This window comes from Carassius carassius, chromosome 7, assembly GCF_963082965.1.
Source record: "Carassius carassius chromosome 7, fCarCar2.1, whole genome shotgun sequence".
NCBI classification, from domain to species: Eukaryota; Metazoa; Chordata; class Actinopteri; order Cypriniformes; family Cyprinidae; genus Carassius; species Carassius carassius.
This window is the reverse complement of record NC_081761.1, coordinates 36,838,560-36,863,474: the sequence shown is the minus strand read 5'-3', so window position 1 is coordinate 36,863,474 and position 24,915 is coordinate 36,838,560. Positions and strand designations below refer to the sequence as shown.

Sequence of the window (24,915 nt, the reverse complement as noted above, 5' to 3'; positions counted from 1 at the left end):
TTCAGAGTTAGTTTTAGCTTATAAACAATATAAAAAAAGATGTTTATTGTCTTTTAGGCACACAGACATCAAGAATCTGCCTGAGAACCTCAACAATGGTGACCATCAAAAAGCTTGTTGCACTGCAATCTGGGTGCCACCAATCAAAACTCATTTATGGCTGGTTCTTGATGTCATTTAGTGCCAAAGAGAAAAGTTCCCTTCTCCATCACAATTTGTTTTTTTTCTAATCAGAATTCTTAAACTCTGGATTTCACATAGAAATACAGATTTTCTGTTGTTGAATTACGGTTGTTGCTTTAATGAATGTCAATTTGTCTCAGAGAACAGGCTCTATTTATAACACTCAGGCCAAACAACGATTATGTAAAATTATAACCAGTACCAGCAAAATTCATTTGGGATTTGACTCAATCGAATGAATGATTTTTCTTCCTCCTCTGGTGAAATCAGCTGCTGACTTTATGGATGGAACAAAAGTATGGCAGGACTTTTACTCTTTGGCCCCTGGATTACCCACCTCTGATCACAGAACCATCTTTACTGACGAGACACGCATGACAATCGCATGCGATTAATCATGCTGCCCTAGTTTGTTCTGTTGGGATTTAATGTGTTTCTGTGAGTTTGTTCGGTTACCATTGTGCTGAAGAGTAGAGCCTGTGATTCAGTCCTGCAGAAGAGTAAAAGCGATTGCTTTCATGTTACCAGTTGTTTTATTTTAAAGACAGTAGCCTAAAGTTATATTGTTTTATCCATGCAATTTATTGGTGCATTTTTTTCCTAATAATTTGGGCAATATCTTTAAAATAGCTTTATTTCTCTGTATAAAATAGTGATGGGAAGTTCGGATCATTTTACCGACTCGGACTTTTGAGTCTCGTTCAGCAAAATGAACGAATCTTTTTTCGAGTCATTTCGTTCATTTTAGCAAAATGTAATGAAAATGTTATGTGTTACTTCCCCAACACATCTAGTACTTACGCAAACGTTGATCACACTAAAAACAATACAAAACTAAAATGCTATAAGATACAGAAAAAAAAATTAATTCTTTACCTGGGTCTTTAGTCTGTGATTAGCTCACCTCACCTCTTATTTGACAAGAATTCCTCGGGTTTAAGTCATTCCTTAATCACGTGACAGCCCCATACGCAAAACTAACACAGTCTTGAGCCGGAAAGAGAATTGATTAGTTCATCTCATGAGTCTTTCGGGTCGAGTTTGACTCGTTCCTTAATCACGTGACAGCCCCATACGCATAACTAACGCAGTCTTGAGCCGGAAAGAGAATTGATTAGTTCATCTCACGAGTCTTTCGGGTCTCGGGTCGAGTTTGACTCGTTCCTTAATCACGTGACAGACCCATACGCAAAACCAACACAGTCTTGAGCCGGAAAGAGAATTGATTAGTTCATCTCATGAGTCTTTCGGGTCGAGTTTGACTCGTTCCTTAATCACGTGACAGCCCCATACGCATAACTAACGCAGTCTTGAGCCGGAAAGAGAATTGATTAGTTCATCTCACGAGTCTTTCGGGTCTCGGGTCGAGTTTGACTCGTTCCTTAATCACGTGACAGACCCATACGCAAAACCAACACAGTCTTGAGCCGGAAAGAGAATTGATTAGTTCATCTCATGAGTCTTTTGGGTCGAGTTTGACTCATTCCTTAATCACGTGACAGACCCATACACTATTTCTGACATTTTCTGTCACTGTGTGTTTGTTACTGTTTGTTGAGGATCTGTGGTTTGTTATTATTTTATAAATAAATAAAATCCTGTTATAAATAAAATATTGATTAATTTGTCTTTTTGACTGTCTATCAGTAAATAAACACTAGGCTATATAATAATATAATAATCCAAGTTTACAATAAAAAGTATTTATAGACTAGTTTGTAAATTTTTACTCCAATTTTGAGTTTGCTGGTATAATAATTGCTTTTCCTAAGCAGACTTGGCATATTGGTGTAATATATGTATAAGAAGACTGCTCAAAAAAGGACATAATGACATATACATTAAAAGCAAATAAAATTTTGAATTTGAATTATTAATGTTAGTTAAAACATTAAGGTTATGATAAATTCAGCTTTAACAGTTTTAACCCAGCTCAGATTGAGGAGGATACTTCAGATCCTGGTGCGACTGCCAGTGCAGGGGCCATGTTTTGGGAAGACTTTGACGAGAGAGTAGCAAGCTTGAGGCCTTCTGCTACCTCTTCTAAGACCTCAGATGCTATAAAGGTGCAGGTCTACCTTGCAGAGCCACTCTTACCCCGCACATCAGACCCTCTGGCCTGGTGGAGGAGATGTTCACCAGTATACAACAAAAGCCTTTCTGAAGTCACAAAGACAAGACTTTGCATTGTGGCCACATCTGTGCCATCTGAAATAATTTTTTCTAAAACTGGGCAGATTATCTCAGATAGAAGAAACAGACTCAGCCCATCCAAGGTCCGGGAGCTTGTTTTTTTTTTTAATGCAAACATGCCTTAAAGCAAGTCCTAAAAATATAGCCACAGTGTGTTATTTATTTTAAAGCTTATTTATTTTTATTTATTTAGAAAAAGACTAGCTTGTTGTGCAATATTTTTGTTGTTGTTGTGATTTTAAAGGTAATTTGTTATTGTTATAAGGCTCCGTAGCTTTAGTATCTCTTCATTTTCATTTATTTTTATTTAAATGGTTTAAAATTATTTGGGGAATAGTTATCCTCTTTGATATAAAGTTTTTTATTTTGGCACAAAAGTGTTATTTATTTTAAAACGTATTCATTTTAAATTATTATATAAAAAAAAGCAAAGCTTGTTGTGCAATATTTAGTTTTTCTTTTTTTTTTCCTTTTTTTTTATATTGTACTTTTAAAGTTCATTTGTTAAGGTTATTAGACCCTGTGGCTTTATTATCTTTGAATTTTCATTTTATTTTTAATTATTTACTTTTTTATTATTTTGATTTATTTTGGAATAGTTGTCCTCTTTGTTACAAAGCTTTTCTGGCACAAAAATAAACAATAAACAACAATTCAAAAGTATGTACACGGTGTTTTTTAATGTTTATAAAGTGTCATATGTTACAAAAGTATGGTTTATACAGACAATCTGATTTAATAATTACTCTAGCAAATGTTGTCACATCACGGGACAAAAGAACGAACAACCCGAAGAACCGAAAGATTAACTAATCAATTCTCTCTCCGGCTCAATACTGCATTCTTTTACTGTCTATGGTTTTAGCGTATGGGTCTGTCACGTGATTAAGGAATGACTCGACCCGACCCGAAGACTCATGAGATGAACTAATCAATTCTCTTTCCGGCTCATATTGCATTGGTTTTAGCGTATGGGGCTGTCAGGTGATTAAGGAACAAGTCAAAAACCCGATAGACCCGAACTATGAACTAATCAATTCTCTTTCCGGCTCAAGACTGCATTGACTGATAGGTGAATCACTACTACTAGAACAGAACCTATAGAATAATGTGCATGCGCGACTGAACGAATCACTCCCCGAGATGACTCGTTCTTCCCGAGTCACGTTAAACATTCGTTCAAAATGAACGAATCGTTCAAGAATGACACATCACTAGTATAAAAAAAGGAAAATCTGTTTTTAAAACAAAGGAAAATTAAAGTTTTTTACACTTTATTTAAATTAGAATATTTTGCATTAATTTTAGGGTTTTTGTTTGGCAGCTGTAGCTAACAGTCAATGACTGTGTTTTTTATTTTATTTTTTATTTTTTTATCTACAGTGAACAGCAATATGTTTAGAGTTACACTGTACAAACAAAACTGATAACCAAGAGATCTTTTCCTCAGGTCAGTGTTAGAGGAAATCCGGTTAAGGAACAACTTGATTAGTCTTCCCCCGACCAGGTAGGTTTCCCATTTCCTTCATGGAATCAAATCAACTTGAACAGGCCTCAGGAAGGATAGATATATGACAGCAACATGTCGATTTCATTAGCAATGACAACTGGTCCTGGGTGAATATTTTCAAGTAGATAGTGACAGGAAGTCATCTGCCAGACATCCAAGAGGATGACTCCATCAATGTCTCTGAACATCTCCTGCATCACTGTGTTCAATTGCAACATGTACCAATCACTTTGATAAATATTCTGGAAAAACACAGAACAGAATCAGAAACGTTTTATTGAAAAGTGTGCTTGCACAAACAATAAAATACCTTTTCTTGCATGGAAAGAAAGAAGGTAAACTACACTGTAAAAAGTGATTCTCTATATTTATTCAATAAAATTGTGTCAAAAATTTACAAGCAATATTATTAATTAAATTTAACACATTTTAATTAAGTATAAATAATCATATAAAATGAGTAGAAAAACATGTAAAATTTACACAAAAATATTGATTTCATTGGACAAAAAACAAAAAAAACCTATGCTAAAGAATACTATGTTATGCATGCCAAGCCAGTAGTTGGCGATCATGAAACACCCTTTGAAAACATTATATACATGCACGACATCAACCTTTTTACAAATTCACATTTTTGTTGCTTACATAAATATGATAAAGGCAGCATGTTCAAAAGGTTGTGTCTTAAGGCCCCCAAAACAGAGTTATTGAAGACATATTATTCGATTCGTGATTCATGATTCGTTCTTAGGCAGATTCTTGGTGTCTGTGTGCCTAAATGAATTTTTTTTACTTTTAAACAAGGTTTTGATCAGAGGTGCTTCTAAGAATTTCTCAGATAATGCTGAAAACACCAAGACTTATATTGTACAAACACAGGACACCTATCATTGATAAGACACACCCAACTCAGAAACCGTGTTCAAATGAGACACCCTTCGATGTAGACTGTAGCGCGGTGACGTCATGTATGTACGTCACGTATGTGTTTATCGCGCATGCGCTTGTAATTTGCATTGCGTAGTGACGTTAGATGTTTTCGCGTCGTGCGTGCATTACAACGATGCGCATACTTAAAAGAAAACTCTACTAAAATGTTAAAGTATTAAAGAACATTAAGGTGTAAAAAAGACGGGGAAAACAACCGTGTTTAACCATGTTTCATTTGAGGTAAAATTATACGGAATTAAAGTTTATTCTGTAATATCTGTGTAGTATCTTACAATTTATTAACATTCTGTTGCACTTTACTTCACTGTGTATATTGTAATATTACACTTCAATGGCACCTTATATTTCTTATTGAGCTAGTCAAAATTACAACAGATAAAGTACAGTCGTCGGCTCTAATAATGCAGATGGTAAAACTTGTTGTTCACAATATGATGCAATCGATCAGGTCCGAATCTACCTTTTTTCCCCTACCTTTTCAAATTTCAAATCACATCAGAAAAGCCTTTATTTTAAATAAAAACGAAGGAAATAATCAAACAGTTTTAAGGGAGGGCTTTATTGTCCTAATATGCTGGCATCCATTTAATAATATGAATTAAAATTATAATTTACACTCAGTCATTATTGCATACTGTTTTATAATATACTACAATACTGAGGTGCAAATAATTGCCACTATTTGCAATAAGTAATATAAATAGCAGAAAATCCTGCTATTTTAACATAGTATAAATAGAATCTATAGCCATTTGCTCTAAGTGTAAATAGCCACTGCCTTTCTTATTTTAATCTTTCCTTTGCTAAGGTTCTTGTTTATCTATTTTTTAACTAGAAAATTGGACATTTTTCTTTTGCTTTGGCAATTCTGCATGTGAAACATTTAAGCCATTAAAGTAGTTTTAAGTTCAGTTGACTACATACAGTATATTTTCAGTGTCTATATCCCATTTTATGCAAGGTGCCTCCAAATAAAAAAAAAACTGATGACAGAGATATTTTTTTATTTATTTCAAAGAACAAAACAGAAAATATAATTGTATATACAAATATAGATTAAGACTATAGACATGACACAAGAAAAATATCTGAAATTCACCTCCATCACTGATAAAACAATAAGTCAAGCAGTAGCCCTCAACTTCTTTGAATGAATCTAACCCACACAGGACTCTCCTCCTGCGACTCCTCACACAGCCAGGTGGACAGTCTTTAAATATCTCACTGCACCGGAGGCACTGGGTCAGAGAACATGACGCCCGGACACTCTGGTTGTATTGTTCAGACAATGCACTCCAGTTCACGACACCTAATTTATATAAAATAACAAACAATACTAAAGCAATATTAAATCATTTTGAAGAAAGGCAGAAGAGCCATACAAGGAAAATATTTTAAATGTATTTTTAAATATATTATAGCATGGTGTTAGAAAAAGTGTTATTTGCTTTATCTGTAAACTACCTAAGAGATTTACTTTACCAGCATTAACATCAACTAAATTAATAGATTTTGTCAAGCCAAAATTTAGTTTGGCTTGGCTTGAGAAAGCATGGCCTGAAAGTTTGAAGTTTTTGTCAATTTGAAAATTTTACAGTTGAGGGCTATACAGTCTGTCAGAGAAAGAAAAACAGATAATTACAGTACTCTAGCCACATGAAGTGAGTCTCTTCTCTGAATTTCTTCTCACTGACAATATCCCCAAAAAGTCATATTAAGATATATGAAGGTCAATTTAAGAGGTAACACTTTACAAAAAGGTGTCTTTGGTAAACACTAGTTAATGTATTAATTAACATGAACTAACAATGAACAATACATGCGTTACAGTATCTATTAATCTTTAATAATTTCAATGAAAAAGATTACAAATATGATATTTTTTTTGCAATGCATGCAACCATCAATGGCATTACTTACATTAATAAAGTATTTCTGCTCTATTTTAAAACATATTTAATGGTTCATTTAAGGTGAAATAAGACTTTGAAAGACCAGCATTCGAATACTATGTAATAAAACATGTCATAAGTGTTTGAAATCGCACACATTTGCAATGGCACTCTCTATGATTATGACCAAAGCATTATTACAATTAAAAGCTATTTTAAACGCAAATTTTTAAGAAAACAAAAGTAATATCTCATATCCACCATACCTTACGAACATCCGGAGGTGAATGAACCTGGACATGTGCATTAATGACAGTCAGTACAGCGCACAATTGTATTTACGGTAAATACATATACGTTACTCTGCATGTGCGGTAAACACACGTCACGTACATACGTGACGTACATACGTGACGTACATACATGACGTACATACGTGACGTACATACGTGACGTCGCCGCGCTCATCATTTGAACCAAGGAGTACTTGGTTCAAATGATGATGCAAAAACAAATAACACCACCTGGTCGCATTTCCTTCTTGGCTTGTCTAGCTGCTGTATCATAGCAACAAAATAAAATCTGTTTAAAATTTTAAGGGTCAAGAGTCTGACCACTACAATGTTAATTATTTATTTTTTTCCTTCAGTAATTCTGTTCGTTAACTTTAGGTGTTTTCAATAACTCTGTTTTGGGGGCCTTACAACCTTTCGAACATGCTGCCTTTATCATATCTATTTAAGCAACAAAAATGTGAATTTGTAAAAAGGTTGACGTCATGTGATGTATATAATGTTTTCGAAGGGTGTTTCATGATCGCCAACTACTGGCCTGACATGTATAACATAGTATTCTTTAGCATAGTGTTTTTTTTTTTTTTTTTTTTTTTTTGTCCAATGAAATCAATATTTTTGTGTAAATTTTACTTAATTTTTCATGTTATTCTACTCATTTTGAATGGTTAATTCTACTTAATTAAAATGTGTTAAATTTAATTAAAAATATTGCTTGTAAATTTTTGACACAATTTTATTGAATAAATATAGAGAATCACTTTTTACAGTGTAATGGAGATAAAGGAACTGTTCATCTGTCATCCAAGCCTTAAAATTATATCAGTTCAAGCATGGTAACTTCACTGGGAGTTAAACCCATGATTTTAAGTTAAGTTTCTCTTAGAAGAAATGTATTATAAGCAATCAGGAGAGCAGATCAAACATACAACAACAACAAGAAAAAAAAAAAAAAAAAAAAACAAACAACAAAGTGGACATTGTGTGCAACTTGATTCACTGCTAAAGTCTCAACAAAGCACACATCTTTGAGCCCCAGTGTTTCTAGACTTTCAGTGTTGGGGTTAACACATTACAAGTAAACTGAGTCATACGAGTCAATTACCTATAGTTTACTATAGTAAAGTAATGCATTACATTCAAGATTGTTTTTTTATTTTATTAAGTAACTCAAGTTACTTTTTTCTCATTTATTGACTGACACCTCTTTCCTGTTTCCTCAAACTGTAGAATTTAATGTACAACAAATACCATACTAACCACAACATTTCAAAGAGATTTTTTAGGATTGGAAAGTGAGCAAGTGTACCTTTAGTCCTGCAGTGTTTCCAGACTTGATGATGACGGTGGTCACTGGAGCACGACTCAGCAGTGCAACAACAGACTGGCGGATTTTGGCCACTTCATATATGTAAAATATTATCGGGTGAAAGACCAGGTGAGAACAGTATGTGAAGACCACGACTGCATGAGGTCCACCAGCTATTTCATCAATATCATTGCTGATGTAATGTAGGTCAATGATAGGCATAACTACACCAAGTCTCAAAGGAACACCATGCATGCTCCAGTGAACAATGATATTATTTTTCAGCTCCACAGCCATCAGTGGGCCACCTCTAGGATGAGAGTGGAGGTTCATTCTTTTTATGCCTAATCAAGATATGTGAAATAAATATTATATCCATAGCTTGAACTTTTGAACAATAAGTGTGTAAGTAGATGATCACCAAATTTTTATTTTTGGTCGAACTCTCCCTGCACTGATATATATTCAGTTCTCAATTTGATTGCATTAGATGGAAACTATTAAACCAAGTAGCATCTGCAAACAAGACAAGCTTTTTTTTCAGAACTGACTTCCCCTTTATAAATCATATTTGTAACAACATTTTGCAAGTTTGCCTGAACAATGCACCAGTTTTTGATATTTTCATCTATGGCCAATAAATACATATTTACATTACGTGCGCCATATCCTTTGCAGGGCTTCTGTAAGTCATTGCATTGTTTCATTTATATTAAACATTCTTGCTATTGATTCTTTAATTGAACATTGAAAACTGAGCCACACTTGCCTGGCACGTTTCTTTCTAAGAACTCGAACCACTGCCTTGTGGTTGAGTCTCCCATCAAATAGACAATCATGTTTTTAAGACAGTTTGCCATTTGTGCAGGACTGAACTGTCGAGTGTTGCATACAAAAGACTTCCAGACATCTTTCAAATAAAACCCTGCAGGAACCGGTGTTGACATGCCAGACCTGCATTTCTCCATTGTGCCTAAAGCAAAGAAATTTGCACATAAAGGTTTTGTAGCTACGTGAATTCTTTATAAACTACATTGGATTTCAGTTGATATCCATCCTCCTATATGTCGTCTGTGTATGTTTTGATCATTCAATTTTTGGAAAAAAGCAAAGAAGAGAAATGTAATATACATCAGCACTGGGTTAAAAAGGGGCAAACTCAGCGGCTGGCACAGGAATAAAGTCCATGGTCAGAAAGTAAAAGATCTGCCATATGTTTACCCCACCCATGAACTCAGCATCTGATTTCAGCAGAGGAGTATGAAAGGGGTATGCAGAAATTTAAAATAAATAAATAAATATTTAGATAGATAAATAAATAAATGTAATAAAATGAAAACATTAAATAAATGATGTGATAAAAACAAAAATAGTTAATTTGAAATCAAATGTAATCCTGAATTATATTTTCAGTTATTTTTTCCTCTGTTTATTTTACATTTATTTTTATTCTTTTTAACATGTATTTACTTATACTTTTATTCATTTTTATATTTAATGAATTTATTCATTATTTTAATTTATTAGTTATTTTAAAATGTATTTATTCATGCATTTATTTATCTATTTATTATATGTATTTATTTATTTAATCCCATGTCTATTTATTTCCAGATTTATTTATTTATTAATTTATTTCTTTTTACTTTTCCGTGTGCAACATGGAAATGAGGGAGGCAGTCCTTGTGGATCACCAGTGAAGCATTGGTTGAGAGCTCACGCAGGAGCCAAGCCTCTGATTAAACTAATAATAGTGATCTGAATTTGAGAGTTGGATGTGCCTGATCGACTCATATTACATCATTAAGCCCAGAACCATCAACATTGTCAAAGGTCAATGGTCGTCAAAGTTCTTCAATCCCAAAAACATTGTGAGCACAAGTTTATCGTAAACCAGTTATACATAAGGTCTATAAGGTCTACTCAGGTAGGTCTAATCAGCTGATGATACTGAACTGCAGCATGTGCCGGTTAGAGCGGTTCTCGTTCTCGAGTCAAGAACCGGTTGCATCTGTTTTCTGAACATCAGTACTGTACACTAAACCGAAAACTGTTTCTTTCGGACGCATCCGATTTGAGAACCGAGGAGCTGATGATACTGCACATGTGTGATTCAGCGTGAAGCTGACTGACTCACAGCACGTCTGAACCAAACTGGTTCATTGATGATTGATTCTGAACTGATTCTGTGCTAATGTTATGAGCGCGGGTAAACAGAGGGCTTGAATGAAGGGCAATCTGGCGAAATGTAAGTTCATTTAATAACAAATAAATCGCAATGGTATATAGTAAGTGTAAGATGTATAGTAAGTGGATCATGGTTTCGGCGCTGATGACACGTAATTTATTTACTTTATATCCTCAAGACTTAAATCCTTGTATGCACTTTATTGCTGTTACTGTATTTGGGTGCGTTGTTGCAAAACTTAATAGTAAACTTTTCATGATTTTGAGGTTTTTAACTGACTAAAGTTATGATTACTGACTTTTCATATATTTGAATGTTTGATAGACTTGACGCCATTATGTCATCGCCAAGCGTCTAGCGTAAAAGTACCAGTGAACTGGTATTTTCAACTGGTTTATTGTATCGAACCGTCCAAAAGAACCGGTTTGTGGAAAAGTATTGAACTTCCCATCACTAATCCCAAGCCCTCAAAGAGTTAAAGCTATTGGGATACAAATTAAATGATGACTGACCATTAGTGATGAACATCTGCTGTTAACAATCAACATCACTGAAGAAAAGAGAAACGCAAGAACTACAACTGACTTCAGCCACAGCATTAGATATATTTTTATGAACACACACAAGATGCCACCATAATTGTGGTCATGGTTTGCTTAGTGTCCTAAAAAAGTAATTTGTTTCTAATTGTTTTCTGTAAGGTTTTCAGAAAACATTTATACTACACTTAATCAAAAAGTTGTTTACATGCTGTAGATTCACAGAATTGTCAGTGCAAATCCTAGACATCTAAAAGAAAAAAATATATGTTGGCTAGTGCTTGAAAGGTATTTCATATAAATAGAGAGAGAGAGGTGTTCGTCACTAATGCTCAATTGTCATTTAATTAGTCACTTAATTATCTCATTAACTTTAACTTTTCGAGGGCTTTGGATTTGACTTGAGACTTGCTTGTGACTTGAAAGGAATGACTTGATTCCTTCTCTTGTCAAATTAGCTAAGTTCATGGGTGGAATAAACATGTGGCAGGACTTTACTTAATGACCCCTGGACTTTATAACTCTGCCGCTGGGTTTCCCCCTTTTTCTATTTAACCCAGCATTTTTTCGAGTGTGCTGAAATTTGTAGGGCCCATCTCAAGGATCTTTCTCAATCACATTCGCTTCTCTATATCATTTTGTTTCCTTTCTGTCTAAACTGACCTATTGCAATAAATGAAAAAAAAATCTGTTTTTCTGTCAAAAAAAGAGCAATTATTTCACCCCCCCCCCCCCAACGGGAAATTACATGGTCAAAATGCACAGAGATCATTATGTAAACTTACCAATGGGTGCAGTGCTGGGAAAGACATTTATGATTTTTTTGTCTCCATTAATAGCAATATTTGTTAATTGTCTGTAGAGAGAGAGAGATTTTTTTTTTACACTTTTTTGTTTGTTTGATTTATAATTATAAAATTATTCTGAAATTCACTTTGAATCATTACTGTGTAAAAAGCTGCTGCTCAAAAAGATTTAATGGGCTTTCCATTCGTCCGCCTGCGTGACGAACCAGTTTGTCACAGTCAAGTTTCTTCGGCCTCTCACACTGCCAGACCGTTCCTGTTTTTATATCCTTATACTCACAGCAGCAGTCGCCTTTCCTCCAATTTCCATCTGCACCCCACTTAAGATAACATTCTACTACTTCACGGGTCCTGTTTTTATTTGGTCCTGGTCCTTCAAAGTATCCATTGAAGTGGGTGCGTGGGAATGAAGACTCCATGTATTTTTTAAGAAACTGCACAACCTCACTGGAGTGCTCTAGACGTACAAAAACTTGTGCCTGACCTTCCCACGGCAGTAGAAGAGCAACAGAGTAAGTCCCGTTACGATGATCCACAACCTCCCCGTACACACTTGCCTTTAAGATAAATGGAAAATAATAAATGTAGTGCAGAAAACTAATGTCTGTTGGTAAAGTACATTTTAAAGCTTCTAAACCTAAACATAATATGTAATAATTTGTAATAATCCTTACAACGATTGTTGGTTTACACTTAACATGAAAAATGCCTGTATATTGATTTTATTTATTTTCTTAAATGTGTTAAAAAAAATTAAGATTATAAAACAAACACACCTTTAGCTCTGCATTGAAAAGTTTTGCTTTGAAAAAATCTCCTCCATATCTTTTCAGGTCCTTGTTGTGGTCTCTGGCTGTGATAATAACAGATATCTTTTCTCCCACTTTGTAACTCTCTTTGAGTCCCACAATAGAGAAAGTTGAGTGAACAGGACTTGTGCTCTGATTCAGATAAGTGATTTCTTGATCTGGAAAAGGCCAGTCAATTGCCTTCTGTAGTCTTTCCCACTCCTCATCACTGATTCCCATGTCAAACGCAGATATTATGGATGAACTGTTATTGCGAGGAACTGGTTTAGGTCTGGGGGGCTGAAACTTTTTGATGTGGATCCCATCATTCAATGCCCATAGAGCCTGAGAGAGAACAATGATATCATTTACACCAAATTCTTTTTATTTATATGTGCAAATGTTTAATGTTCATTGTAGACACAGATCTTTTTCGGATAATAATAGAAAAGTTAAATAGATCTGTAGGAATTTGGCGTAATCATGCACAAACAGTGAATAAAAAGTGTATTTTTCACAAGTCAAAAACAAACAGCACGTTAAATTTGCATGTCAAACATGTCATCTATGGTAACACTTTAGATTGCAACCGCAACATATTGTGTAGGTAAACAGAATTTACAGCATAAATATTTTGTAATTATAGTGTACCTACTCAGAAACTCAGGAATAATATGCTAAATGTGGGCAGTAAAGGGGTAATAAACTGCCAAATTACAATTTTTTTTAAGTATTTTGAGACAAAGGAGTAATATTCTAATATTATGTGGTATGACCTGAAAAGAATCTTATATTTTCAAAAGATTTAGCAAAAAGATACACTCACTGTAAATATATATATATATATATATATATATATATGTATATTGTTATTTTCTATTATTTTAAATTGTAGTCAAAACTCAGAAAAATTACCTACAGTATCTGTAAAATAACAAATTGGCTGTTATTTTAAGTATTATGACATTAACAATACATTACAGTAATACAGTAATTCACATTTTAATACAGAAAAAATAATGTATTTTTTATTCAGTGTTTCTTCTGTATTCTTAAAATACTTAGAAATGTATGTATATTTACAAAAATAAAATAAAAATCTGTAAAAAAAAAGCTAAATCTGTGTTAAATGTTGTATCTGACCGAATGCGCGTTATTATTCTTTATCTTGGGAGAGAGAGTACAGTATGCAGTATAAATTAAATAAAAATAAAACTACGCTGGTTATATATCTAAAACAAACAAAGAAAAAAATATCAGATACATTCGTTAAACAGTATGTGAGAGTCAAAATCTTGTAACATTACAATTTAAAAACTATTTAGAGTTTGTTACCAGTTATAAAAAAAAATAAAAAATCTCGACTTACCATATTTTAAAACAAAAAGTATCCTTACAGATACAGTTTTTTAATGTTACAATTTTTAAAAGTTAGAATTCGTTACCAGTTAGAAAAGAAAATAATAAATGTTGACTTATCTTACCTCGATCTAAACAAAAAAAAGTGTCAGAAGCGGAAGTTAAGCAATAAGATATTGGTCAAAATATATGTTGTAGTCTAGCATTACAATTTAGGAAAGCTACACTGTTAAAAATCGCTGTAAAAAATGGCCAAATTTTGACAGTAACATACTGTTTTTCTTTAAAACAGTACATTCTGGGTAATATTCATCATTTTCGAGAAGGTAGCCTGCTGCTATACATCGTAAACTAACAACATTCAAAGTTGACACTCAGCGGCTGTGTTTCAAATCACACCCTACACCCTCATTCACTATTCCCTACATGTGTTTACTAATATAGTCCACCTGACAGAGATAATTAAAACTAATGAGTGAATTCAGACACTGATCAACAGCTGCTGTTAACGAGTAGAATCACTGAAGAAAAAAGAAACAAGACAAACACAAGAACTACAACTGACTTCAGCCACAGCTTTAGATGAAATCAACTGAAGATTTAAAAAAATCAACAAACAGCTTTACCAACTTCACTCATTACTAACCAGACTGACTTTATTTCTATCAGATCAGAGATCAGAGATCAAAAGATCTTATTGAGAATTACAGAGATTTAGATGATAATGTTACTGTTTTGTTTGACGTCACCAAGTGTTTAAAAGCAAATTACTTTGAGTTAACAAAAGGGTCAAGAGCCCAACTGAAGCAAACACTGATCTCCGTGATGGTGGCATAATTTTAACCAATAAAACATCAGCATCCGATCCTCTGTAATTCTCAATAACAGCAGGTGTTCATCACTAATGCACAATCATAATTCAATTAGTCACTTAATTATCTCATTAATTTTAACACTTTGAATACTTGAGATTTCACTTGACCCGCTTGTGTCTTGAAAGGAATGACTTGGTTCCTCCTCTGGTGAAATCAGCTGCTGAGTTCATGGGTGGAACAAAGATATGGCAGGACTTCTACTTTCTGACCCCTGGACTTTACACATCCACACACGTTTTATTATTTGTTTTTGTTTTTTGCACTCTTTGGCCACCAAGGACCTAATTCACTAAGGAGGTTCAACCAACTCTGAGTTTAAACTTGAACTCTGAGTTGACTTATCCTGAGATGGGAAACTCTGAGTTTTCGGTTAAAGAACAGCTGAAATGAGTTGGTTTATTCAACTCTAAATTGAATGACTCTGAGTTAAGCGCGTGCACCACAACTATAAAAAGCCATTATCAATGGAGCGCAGATATTACGATTCACCATGGCAACAGCTCCTGCCAAAAAGCCGTCTGCATACTTCAGACTCAATACAAATATAATTCTTCTCAGTGTTATAATATCACATGTGAAAACTGGCAGAACGTTAGATTAATGAACTAATAGCTAATCATTTTATGGTATCTCATGGGCAAAAAAAATAAATAAATATATATATATATATATATATATATATATATATATATATATATATATAATGATATTAATAATTATACTTTAAGTGCAATTTTCTTATCTTAAAAATGATCTGCCAATAGAGTAAGAAAAATACGGCAGTGGTTATTTACACTAAGTGGAAGCAACATACTTTCTTAGCGATAGATCCTATTTACAGTAGGCTAAGTGCAAGTAGCTCTAGATGCTATTTACAGAAAAAATATACAGTGAAAATCGTGATATATTTTATTTACCATGTAAAAGTAGCAGTTCTTTACAACAGGCTAAGTGCAAATAGCAGCTAGATGCTAGTTATACTTTATACTGGCAGATACATATGCACTTCAGTATTGTTATACACTAACAGGACGCAATAATAGAAGATTGTAAATGATTATATTTAATTATGCCCAAAAGAACCAGTTCATAGAGTAAGTTACCATCGTTTTTACCGTTCTAAAAACACAGATTTGTTGCTATTATTGGAACTGAAAAGGTTCGTCTATCCCGAAAAACACGTGATAGTTTTCATGTGGTGGATCTGGCTAATCGTGAAGCAGCTGTGCCGTCATCAGCGCTTCTGCAGTCGCTCTGGAGAAACTGCGGCGGCTTGCGGTACTTTGATGCCACATGTGATGTGACAGTCATGTGGCGTTGGCGACGACTAAAGTCAAACAACATTTCTAACCGGCATGGACTGCTTCAAGTCAGACTGATCGGTTTGCGCAATGCTGCGTGAAGTCGAACACACCTAATTTAACACTGGGGGTTTTACTGTGCTTTACACACACATTTAATGTCAAACAAGAAAATAAATTAGGGCAAAGTATTTAGTCAAAATCATTACACTATTCCCTTGTGCTTCATCTGTTTGGCAGACCTGTGAAGCCTTTGTATTAAACAGAAATAATCTCTGTATTTAGCCTACAGATAAAGACCCAACTGTGCAATGTAATTTAGAGCTGAGAAAAAAAAGATCTCAAATGTTTCAAAAAGTGCAAATGTATATCAAACGTACAACTTCATTAATTCCAACTAAAACTTAATTTAGTTTAAAACCACAATTACAGCTATTACAGAAATTTTTACACATTCAAATACTGCATTTGTTTGTTGTTGATGGTTAAATTCAGATTTATGAATTCAATCAGAATTAAATATATATATATATTTCTGAATTCAAATTGAGTTGAATGCCACCACACAGAAATTAAGCTCTTATTAATGCTATTGTTATTTTAGGCAGACATAAAATGCAAATTTATTTGATTATTGCTTTAACATCTGCTTTTAATAATGACAATTAAAGTTTTAAATGACAATTAAACTTACCAAACAGAACAAAGTCCAAAGTAAACAAGCCTGTAGTAATGCACATGATCTTAACCTGCAGACTGATAATACATGGAAATGATCAACTACAAAATCATTCAAAACATGAAACGATTTTGACCCGTAATATGGCAAATGTCAATAAATTCATGATTACCTGGTGCATTTGATTTCTTCTCCGATGGCATGACTGTTGTTCCCCTATTAAATGTCAGCTTGTGAGTGAGGGACATGTTTGTACAGCTCTGAAAATTAATTTTACAGATAAATATAGCACTATATACTTGTTTTACAAGTATTTCCTGAATGTTTAGTCAAGTCAAGTCACCTTTATTTAAAAAGCACTTTAAACAAAAGATTGTGTCAAAGCAACTGAACAACATTAATTAGGAAAACAGTTTGTCAGAAATGCAAAATGACAGTTAAAGTGTCAAATGTGTAAATGTTATACTGGCTGGGTTTTCAAAAGAGTTTTATTTAAAAATGTCCTGGCTCTTCCAAGCTTTATAATCACAGTGAATGGGTGATATCAAAGTCTTTTCAGGCAAGTCGTGCCACTTGCCCGCCATCTTGGCAATGCCTACGGGCAGCTATTTCAGACTAACAAGACCAGGCTCCTATCTAAATGAATGGGCATAGAGTCAGAACTGCACTTTCACTGGTCACAGGGACATAAAAACTGCATATATAGAAACAGCAGTAAAATATTATAAAAATCGCTAAAAAATGTTGATGATTTTGCCTCAAAATAAGGTTTAAAATGCCTTTTCCCCCACAGGTTATACTTTTACTACGCATGCTTAAAGGTTCCTCAACTGTGCGCATATGTAAGTGGAACCAGACGATAGGCTTAAATGTTTCCCGGCTTCACTGTTAAAAGCAGATGATTGGCTTTCCAGCGGGAGGGTGGGACATTTGTATGCAACCGCCATCTTTGCCGTTCCAGGTTTTCCTTATATAGTTGTACTGAGGATTGAGGAAGTGGTGTATATATAATAGTAAAGTATAGTTGTGAATTTGACTCAATCGATTCTGAGCCAAGTTTTTAACAGCAGATGGCGCTCTAGGCTAGTTTTTAACCACACACTCAAATGCTCATGAAGATGAATGGAGTCATGTAAGTGGTTAACTCTACTTGTACCCCGTCTTTTATGCTTTTATAACTTGAGATTAATGTAAACACGGCCCACTGTGAACACTCTTGTAATTCGCTTAAACCCTTTTGAAATTTGTCAATGATTATTTTGGGTCCAAGTGGTGTGTGTGTGTGTGTGTGTGTGTGTAATGCTGGGTACACACCAAAAGATAATCTGGCTGATTTTGGGCCTATTTCCACTCTTCCGACAATCCTAGCTATGTCCCGATTATCTTGAAGGTTCTAGAGTTTATTTTATCAGGTTTTCTGTTGGTGTGAGGTGTGTTAAGACTGTCCGAACCTGATCGGAAGAATGTTGGAGCCATCCCGATAGTGAATCATAAATATTCAACATCTTTAATATTTACGATCAGAAATCCTGATGTGTGGGGGGAACCCAACACAGTTATTTAGTAATTTATGTCAGGAATGCAAAATAATAAATCCGTATTATGCCACATTTTGAATAGAAATTCTCCCCTCATTCATATTCAGTCACGTCAGCAGGGGTTTATCTGTGTTCACATAGACTTACTGAACAGCGTCAAAAAGGATTTATAGAACAAAGATGCATATCTGCAGAGATATATGGATATATTTACTGATGTTTACTTCATATTTTTTTCAGACAGAATCATCATTTCTATTCATTTTCCACTGATTTACGCAATCTGATGATAAATAGCCTCTCCCAGTGCCGTCTCTGTGTGTTTGCTTCCCTGTACTCGAGCTGTGACCCAGTCAGACTCTGATTGGACGTTCGGCTTGTCAATCTGACAGTCTCAAAGCCGGACAGCGTCCGATTATGTCACATGGTTCGAGAACACTTCCTGGTTCATATCTGATCACAACAACACTGAAACACCTCTGTACACACTAAATATCCGAATAATAAATCCGTGATTACGATAGAAAAGATTGGTATGAGATTTTATTGAGATCTGGGGCATTTTATAAAAAATATAAAAAATGTACATCGGAAATGCTAACTTGTACAGCGATGAAAAAGGCTACAAATAGCATATTTTTACAATAGTAAATGACCAAATTCCACCCGTGATCGCAAAAGGATGTTATTACAAACACTCGATCAGGGTTTAAATTGAGTTTTGAGTAAAAGTGTACTAATAATTTAATAAATTGTCTGATGTAGCTTGATGCTTACGTTAGCTCTAATGCTACTAATACCAGCTGCATTTCTTCTTCATAATGCATTTCTGTCACAATAATTCACGTAAGGTCTTAAGAAAATGTTGTGTTGTATTTTTATAGTAAGACTTTTGATAAATAAGGGCTAAATGCATACAGGGACTGAAGTAAGATCGCTGCTTTGTTGCTTTGTAAACACTGAAATTCCACAAAAAAGGCTGATAAAGGTGGAATAAAAACAAAAGAATAATGATAAAAGAATAATGCGGATAATGTGTCATACCTGGCGGAGGTGTGAAAGACTCGTTTGGTGAAAACAACAGAACGTCTCGGTTACGTACATAACCCTCGTTCCCTGATGGAGGGAACGGAAACGTTATGTCGAACGACATATGGGGTCTCACTTGGGAGGCCAATCATCTCTGAATTTAAGAGAAAACGCCAATGAAAATTGGCTAGTGGATTAACACACCTGAGCCACTCCCCGTGCCAACGGGTATAAATAGGGCAACAGGTGCATCCACTCATTAGGTTTTACGCTGAGGAGCCGAGAACATGTCCCGGCAACAGCGAACGGTTCAAGGTTGTGGCATGGGGACATAACGTCTCCGTTCCCTCCATCAGGGAACGAGGGTTACGTACGTAACCGAGACGTTCCCTATCTGTCGGTCACTACGAGTTATGTCGAACGACATATGGGGTCCTATGGAAAACGCCACAACCTGAACATCGTCACAACCCTGTGGCGCTGCAATTGTTGACAAGTCCTGGCGTGCCACAAAAGCTACGCTTAAGGTCGTAACCTTCCCAAAGCCCCAGCGCAAATTCACTGACCTTGGTACCGAAGGGGCCAAAGGGTGAGTACATTGCTGCTGGAGAAGGCCACGCTGCTGTTCCGCCCACATAAAGTTAATGGAAGGGATTTCAACCCTCAGAGAAAGATTGCTTCAAATCTTCCCTATTTGTTCTTTCAGCTGGCAAGACAATTGGGGAAGCGAGCCTAGGAAAAGGTCGCTACGGAGACCACATCCTACCTGTAGGGAGGTGACATGTGGATATACCGATATGGACTGACCCAGGGGGCAGTACTACATATGGAAGGGGTCTCTGAGGCAGGTCCTACCTTGGAGTAGGGATGGAACGGCTGCCAGAAGAGACTGACAGAACGGGTCTGTCAAGGGAAGACACGGGTTTGCCAAGAGGGAAACCTTACCGTGGAAGAATACACATATGGGATTACCCATAGGGAACCAAGCCATATGAACACCTAGCCCAGTACAGGGGCTGACCGGAACTCCGGGCATGCTAACGCCAGTACTGGGCCTGGCGACAGACTGCTCCGCCAAGTCTGACTGCCGTGGGTGCTGGAGGATGCTCGACCAGGGTACGCCAACTGGGGAACTCTACTGGGAGAAGAAAGGCGCTCACATCCCCGTGTTAGGGGGAATGGCGCAGCAAGCGTGACACCCAGCCAGCCCTTCCCGCCAATTACCTGTTACCCAACACACGGGAAGAAACTGGCTCCACACGGAGGTTGTAAAACCTCGCAAAGGTGTTAGGTGTCGCCCAGCCCGCAGCTCGACAGATGTCTGCCAGAGAGGCGCCGTGCGCGAGTGCATAGGAGGAGGCCACACTCCGTGTGGAGTGGGCCCTCACCCCCAGGGGGCACGGCTCGCCTTGGGAATGGTAAGCCAAGGCGATGGCATCCACTATCCAGTGGGCCAACCTCTGCTTAAAGACAGCCTTCCCCTTCTGCTGACCTCCAAAGCAGACCAGGAGCTGCTCAGAGCTTCTAAAGCTCTGGTTGCGGTCCACGTATATGCGAAGCGCTCTTACAGGACACAGCGACGCCAAGGCTGGATCTGCCTCCTCAAGGGTCAGCGCTTGCAGGTTCACCACCTGGTCTCGGAAGGGAGTGGTGGGAACCTTGGGCACGTATCCAGGCCGGGGTCTCAGGACAACGTGATAGTAGGCCGGCCCGAACACAAGGCATTCTTCACTTACCGAAAATGCTTGGAGGTCCCCGACCCTCTTGATGGAAGTGAGCGCGATCAGGAGCGCTGTCTTGAGAGACAGGAACTTAAGCTCGACTGAATCCAGCGGCTCAAAGGGACCCCTCTGAAGTCCCGCCAGGACAATAGAGAGGTCCCAGGAGGGAATCAGGGGTGTCCTAGGAGGATGTAACCTTCTGGCACCCCTCAGGAACCTAACGATCAGGTCATGCCTCCCCAGGGACCGGCCGTCCACTGCATCGTGATGGGCTGCATTGGCAGCCACATACACTTTCAGGGTGGAGGGTGACAGCCCACGCTCCAACCTTTCTTGCAGGAAAGAAAGCACGACTCTGACCGGGCATCTCCGGGCCTCTTCTCGGTGAGAAGAACACCAATTTGTGAACAGACTCCACTTCAGAGCATAGGCCTGCCTCGTAGAAGGGGCTCTAGCCTTAGTGATAGTATCTACCACCGCTGGGGGCAGATCACTTAGGTCTGCTGCGTCCCATCCAGAAGCCACACGTGGAGGTTCCAGAGATCTGGACGCGGGTGCCAAATGGTGCCAAGCCCCTGAGAGAGAAGGTCTCTCCTCAGGGGGATGCACCAGGGAGGGGCTGTCACGAGGAGCATGGGTTCCGAAAACCAGGTCCGGGTGGGCCAATAAGGCGCAACCAACAGGACCTGTTCCTCGTCCTCCCTGACCTTGCACAGTGTCTGTGCGAGCAGGCTCACTGGGGGAAACGCATACTTGCGTAAAGCCCGAGGCCAGCTGTGTGCCAGTGCATCTGTGCCCAGGGGGGCCTGGGACAGGGAATAGTACAGCTGGCAGTGGGAGGACTCATGGGAAGCAAACAGGTCTACCTGGGCTTCCCTGAATCCACTCCAGATCAGCTGGAACGTCTGGGGATGGAGTCGCCATTCCCCGGGGAAAGTGAGCTGTCGTGAGAGCGCGTCGGCTGCACGATTGAGCTCCCCCGGGATGTGGATAGCGCGCAGCGACTTGAGCCACGTCTGACTCCAGAGGAGGAGATGGCGGGCGAGTTGAGACATGCGACGTGATCGTAGACCACCCTGTCGGTTGATGTACGAAACAGCCACAGTGTTGTCCGTGCGGACCAACACGTGCTTGTCCAGCAACAGCGGACGAAACTGTCGTAAAGCTAGATGCACTGCCAGCAACTCCAGACAGTTGATGTGCCAAAGCAGTCGAGGTCCTGTCCAGGACCCCGAAGCTGCCTGCCCGTTGCATGTCGCGCCCCAGCCCGAGTTGGAGGCATCTGTTGTGACATCTGTTGTGCGCCCTCCGCGACCTTCGTGAAGACACGGGGGGACAGGGAGAGCACAAAGGGGAGGACCTTGTACTGCCACGCCTGACCCTCGAAGGCAAACCGCAGAAACGGTCTGTGACGAGGGAGGATCGAGACATGAAAGTACACGTCTTTCAGGTCGATCACTCCAAACCAATCCTGGGGCTGGACGCATTTGATAATGCGTTTCTGCGCCAACATCCTGAACGGGAGCTTGTGCAGGGCCCGATTCAAGACTCGCAGATCCAGGATAGGTCGAAGGCCACCGCTTTTCTTGGGCACGATGAAGTAAGGGCTGTAAAACCCTGTCCTCATCTCAGCTGGAGGGACCGGCTCGATTGCATCCTTCGCCAGCAGGACAGCAATCTCCTCGCGCAAGACAGAGGCGTCCCGGACTGCCACCGAAGTCTCGAGCACGCCATTGAACTTGGGAGGTTGCCGGGCGAACTGAATCGCGTAGCCGAGTGAGCCAGCGTGACGGGTTGGGCAGCGAAAGCCACGCTCCCAGACTCCGTACAAGTGGCACCAAAGGGACAGTCGACATACCCGCAGTGGTGCAGCGATGGGGAGTTGTGTCTGAAGGCCCAGAAGGCATTGCGTCCTGAGTCATCACAGCCACACTCCCAGTGTTCCCGGAGGAACTGGCCAGAGACGCGTGGAGAGGCGTTGCGTCTCCGAACTGCGACTTCTCGATCGCTGGCAAAAGGGGGCGTCGTGGGTGAGAGTGATGAGGCTGTGCGTCGCTTATTGTCAATCCACGAGCCTTGCAATTCGGAGGAAGGGGAATTTGCTCTTTTTTTGAAAAAGTGGGTGCCACTGGCTGTTTGACCAGCGGCGGAAAAGAAAAAAACATAAACTTACATAACATAAAGATTTTCCACCCGGCCCTCCTCCGAGGGAAGGAGTGGCGCTGTCTTCGCCAGCTCCTGAAGAGCAGTTCCCCACATCTCTGAGTTGCCCGTGTCAGGGCCGCTTAGTCGACTTCCTTGAGGACTTTGCAGCGGGGAGTGACACGGGGGGTGCTGCTCTCCTGCGCGGGGCTCGACGCGCCGGCCTCGAAGAACTCTCAGCACGGGGCGGAGCTGGTGTGGAGGACGCAGGGGGGTGCCCATGGCGACGAGGAGGCTGAGGCGCTGCCCGCGACGGAATGGTGGCAACCGGAGGCACACATCGGGGCAAGATGTGTTGGATGGCCTCAGTCTGCTTTTGCACCGCCGAGAACTGCTGGGCAAAGTCCTCGACAGTGTCGCTGAACAGGCCTGCCTGGGAGATGGGAGCATCGAGAAAGCGGGCCTTGTCCATGTCCCTCATCTCAGCCAGGTTCAGCCAGAGATGCCGCTCCTGGACCACCAGCGTGGACATCGCTTTCCAGAGGGACCGCGCCGTGACCTTCGTCACCCGTAAGGCAAAGTCAGTCGCCGTGTGCAGCTCCTGCATCAACCCCGGGTCGGTACCACCCTCGTGCATTGCTTTGAGCGCCTTGGCTTGGTGTACCTGCAGGACAGCCATGGCATGCAGGGCGGAGGCAGCTTGGCCCGCGGCACTGTAAGCCTTGGGAGCGAGCGCGGCCGACAGTTTACAGGCCTTGGACGGGAGACGTGGACGATTCCTCCAAGTGGCGGCGTTTTGTGGGCACAGGTGCACCGCAACCGCTCTCTCCACCTGGGGAACATCCACGTACCCCCGTACCACGTATCGCTGAGAAACCAATAATCCAGCCGCGAGGGCTCGGGACTGGGCGGTGTAGTCACCTCCAGCCCGATACTCACGGCTGCCCAGGCAAGCATGGCCGACATCTCCAAGTCAGATTCGGCAGCAGCGACAACTCCCGAGGGGGGCAGCCCCGCCGAATCCTCATCCTCAGAGGTCGATAACCCATCCCCCGATGCAGCGATCAACATCTGATCTTCGGGCGGCGCACCGAAAGACACGCTGGGACCGCCGTGAGACGGCCCAGCAGAATCAATCGGCAACTGCACGGGACAGGCGCTCATTGGAAATTGTATGTCTGAGTTATAGCAACTTCATTTTTCATGGCGAATCATCGAAATTCGCCAGGCCGCCACGGACACGCCCTTTAACGAAAACTCAAAATCTTCGCAATTTAACTTCGCAAAGGCCTTTAGATTTAACTGACCAAGTTTGATGTTGATCTGAATAAATTTCTAGGAGGAGTTCATTAAAGTACAACCCCTTAAAATGCCAAAAACAACACCAATTTTGCACTCTTATCAAACATGTGAAGTTTGGGGAAGATCAAACATTTTATGCCTGAGTTAAAACAACTTCTCTTGCTGTGGCGAGACATCAAATTTTGTCATTTTTGCCATGGACATGCTCTTTAACAAAAACTCAAGATTGCCACAATTTTACATTACACAGGCCTTTAGATTAGACTGACCACAAAAATACATTAATGTCAAAAAATCTCTAGGAGTAGTTTGTC

At 39.1% G+C, this 24,915-nt stretch overlaps 1 protein-coding gene across 1 annotated transcript; it reads right to left on the bottom strand.

The window, feature by feature from the left end:
* Window positions 1–3,812: 3,812 nt before the first annotated feature.
* On the bottom strand, window positions 3,813–24,463 carry LOC132144269 (NXPE family member 3-like). The gene is made up of 9 exons (XM_059555048.1): window positions 24,050–24,463; window positions 23,685–23,963; window positions 23,428–23,602; window positions 12,644–13,035; window positions 12,009–12,424; window positions 11,847–11,917; window positions 9,104–9,307; window positions 8,335–8,678; window positions 3,813–4,128 (listed from the first exon to the last, which is right to left on the bottom strand). Exons 1-9 carry the CDS (start codon window positions 24,461–24,463, stop codon window positions 3,931–3,933), a joined length of 2,493 nt encoding a protein of 830 aa, XP_059411031.1. The 3' UTR covers window positions 3,813–3,930.
* Window positions 24,464–24,915: the final 452 nt, after the last annotated feature.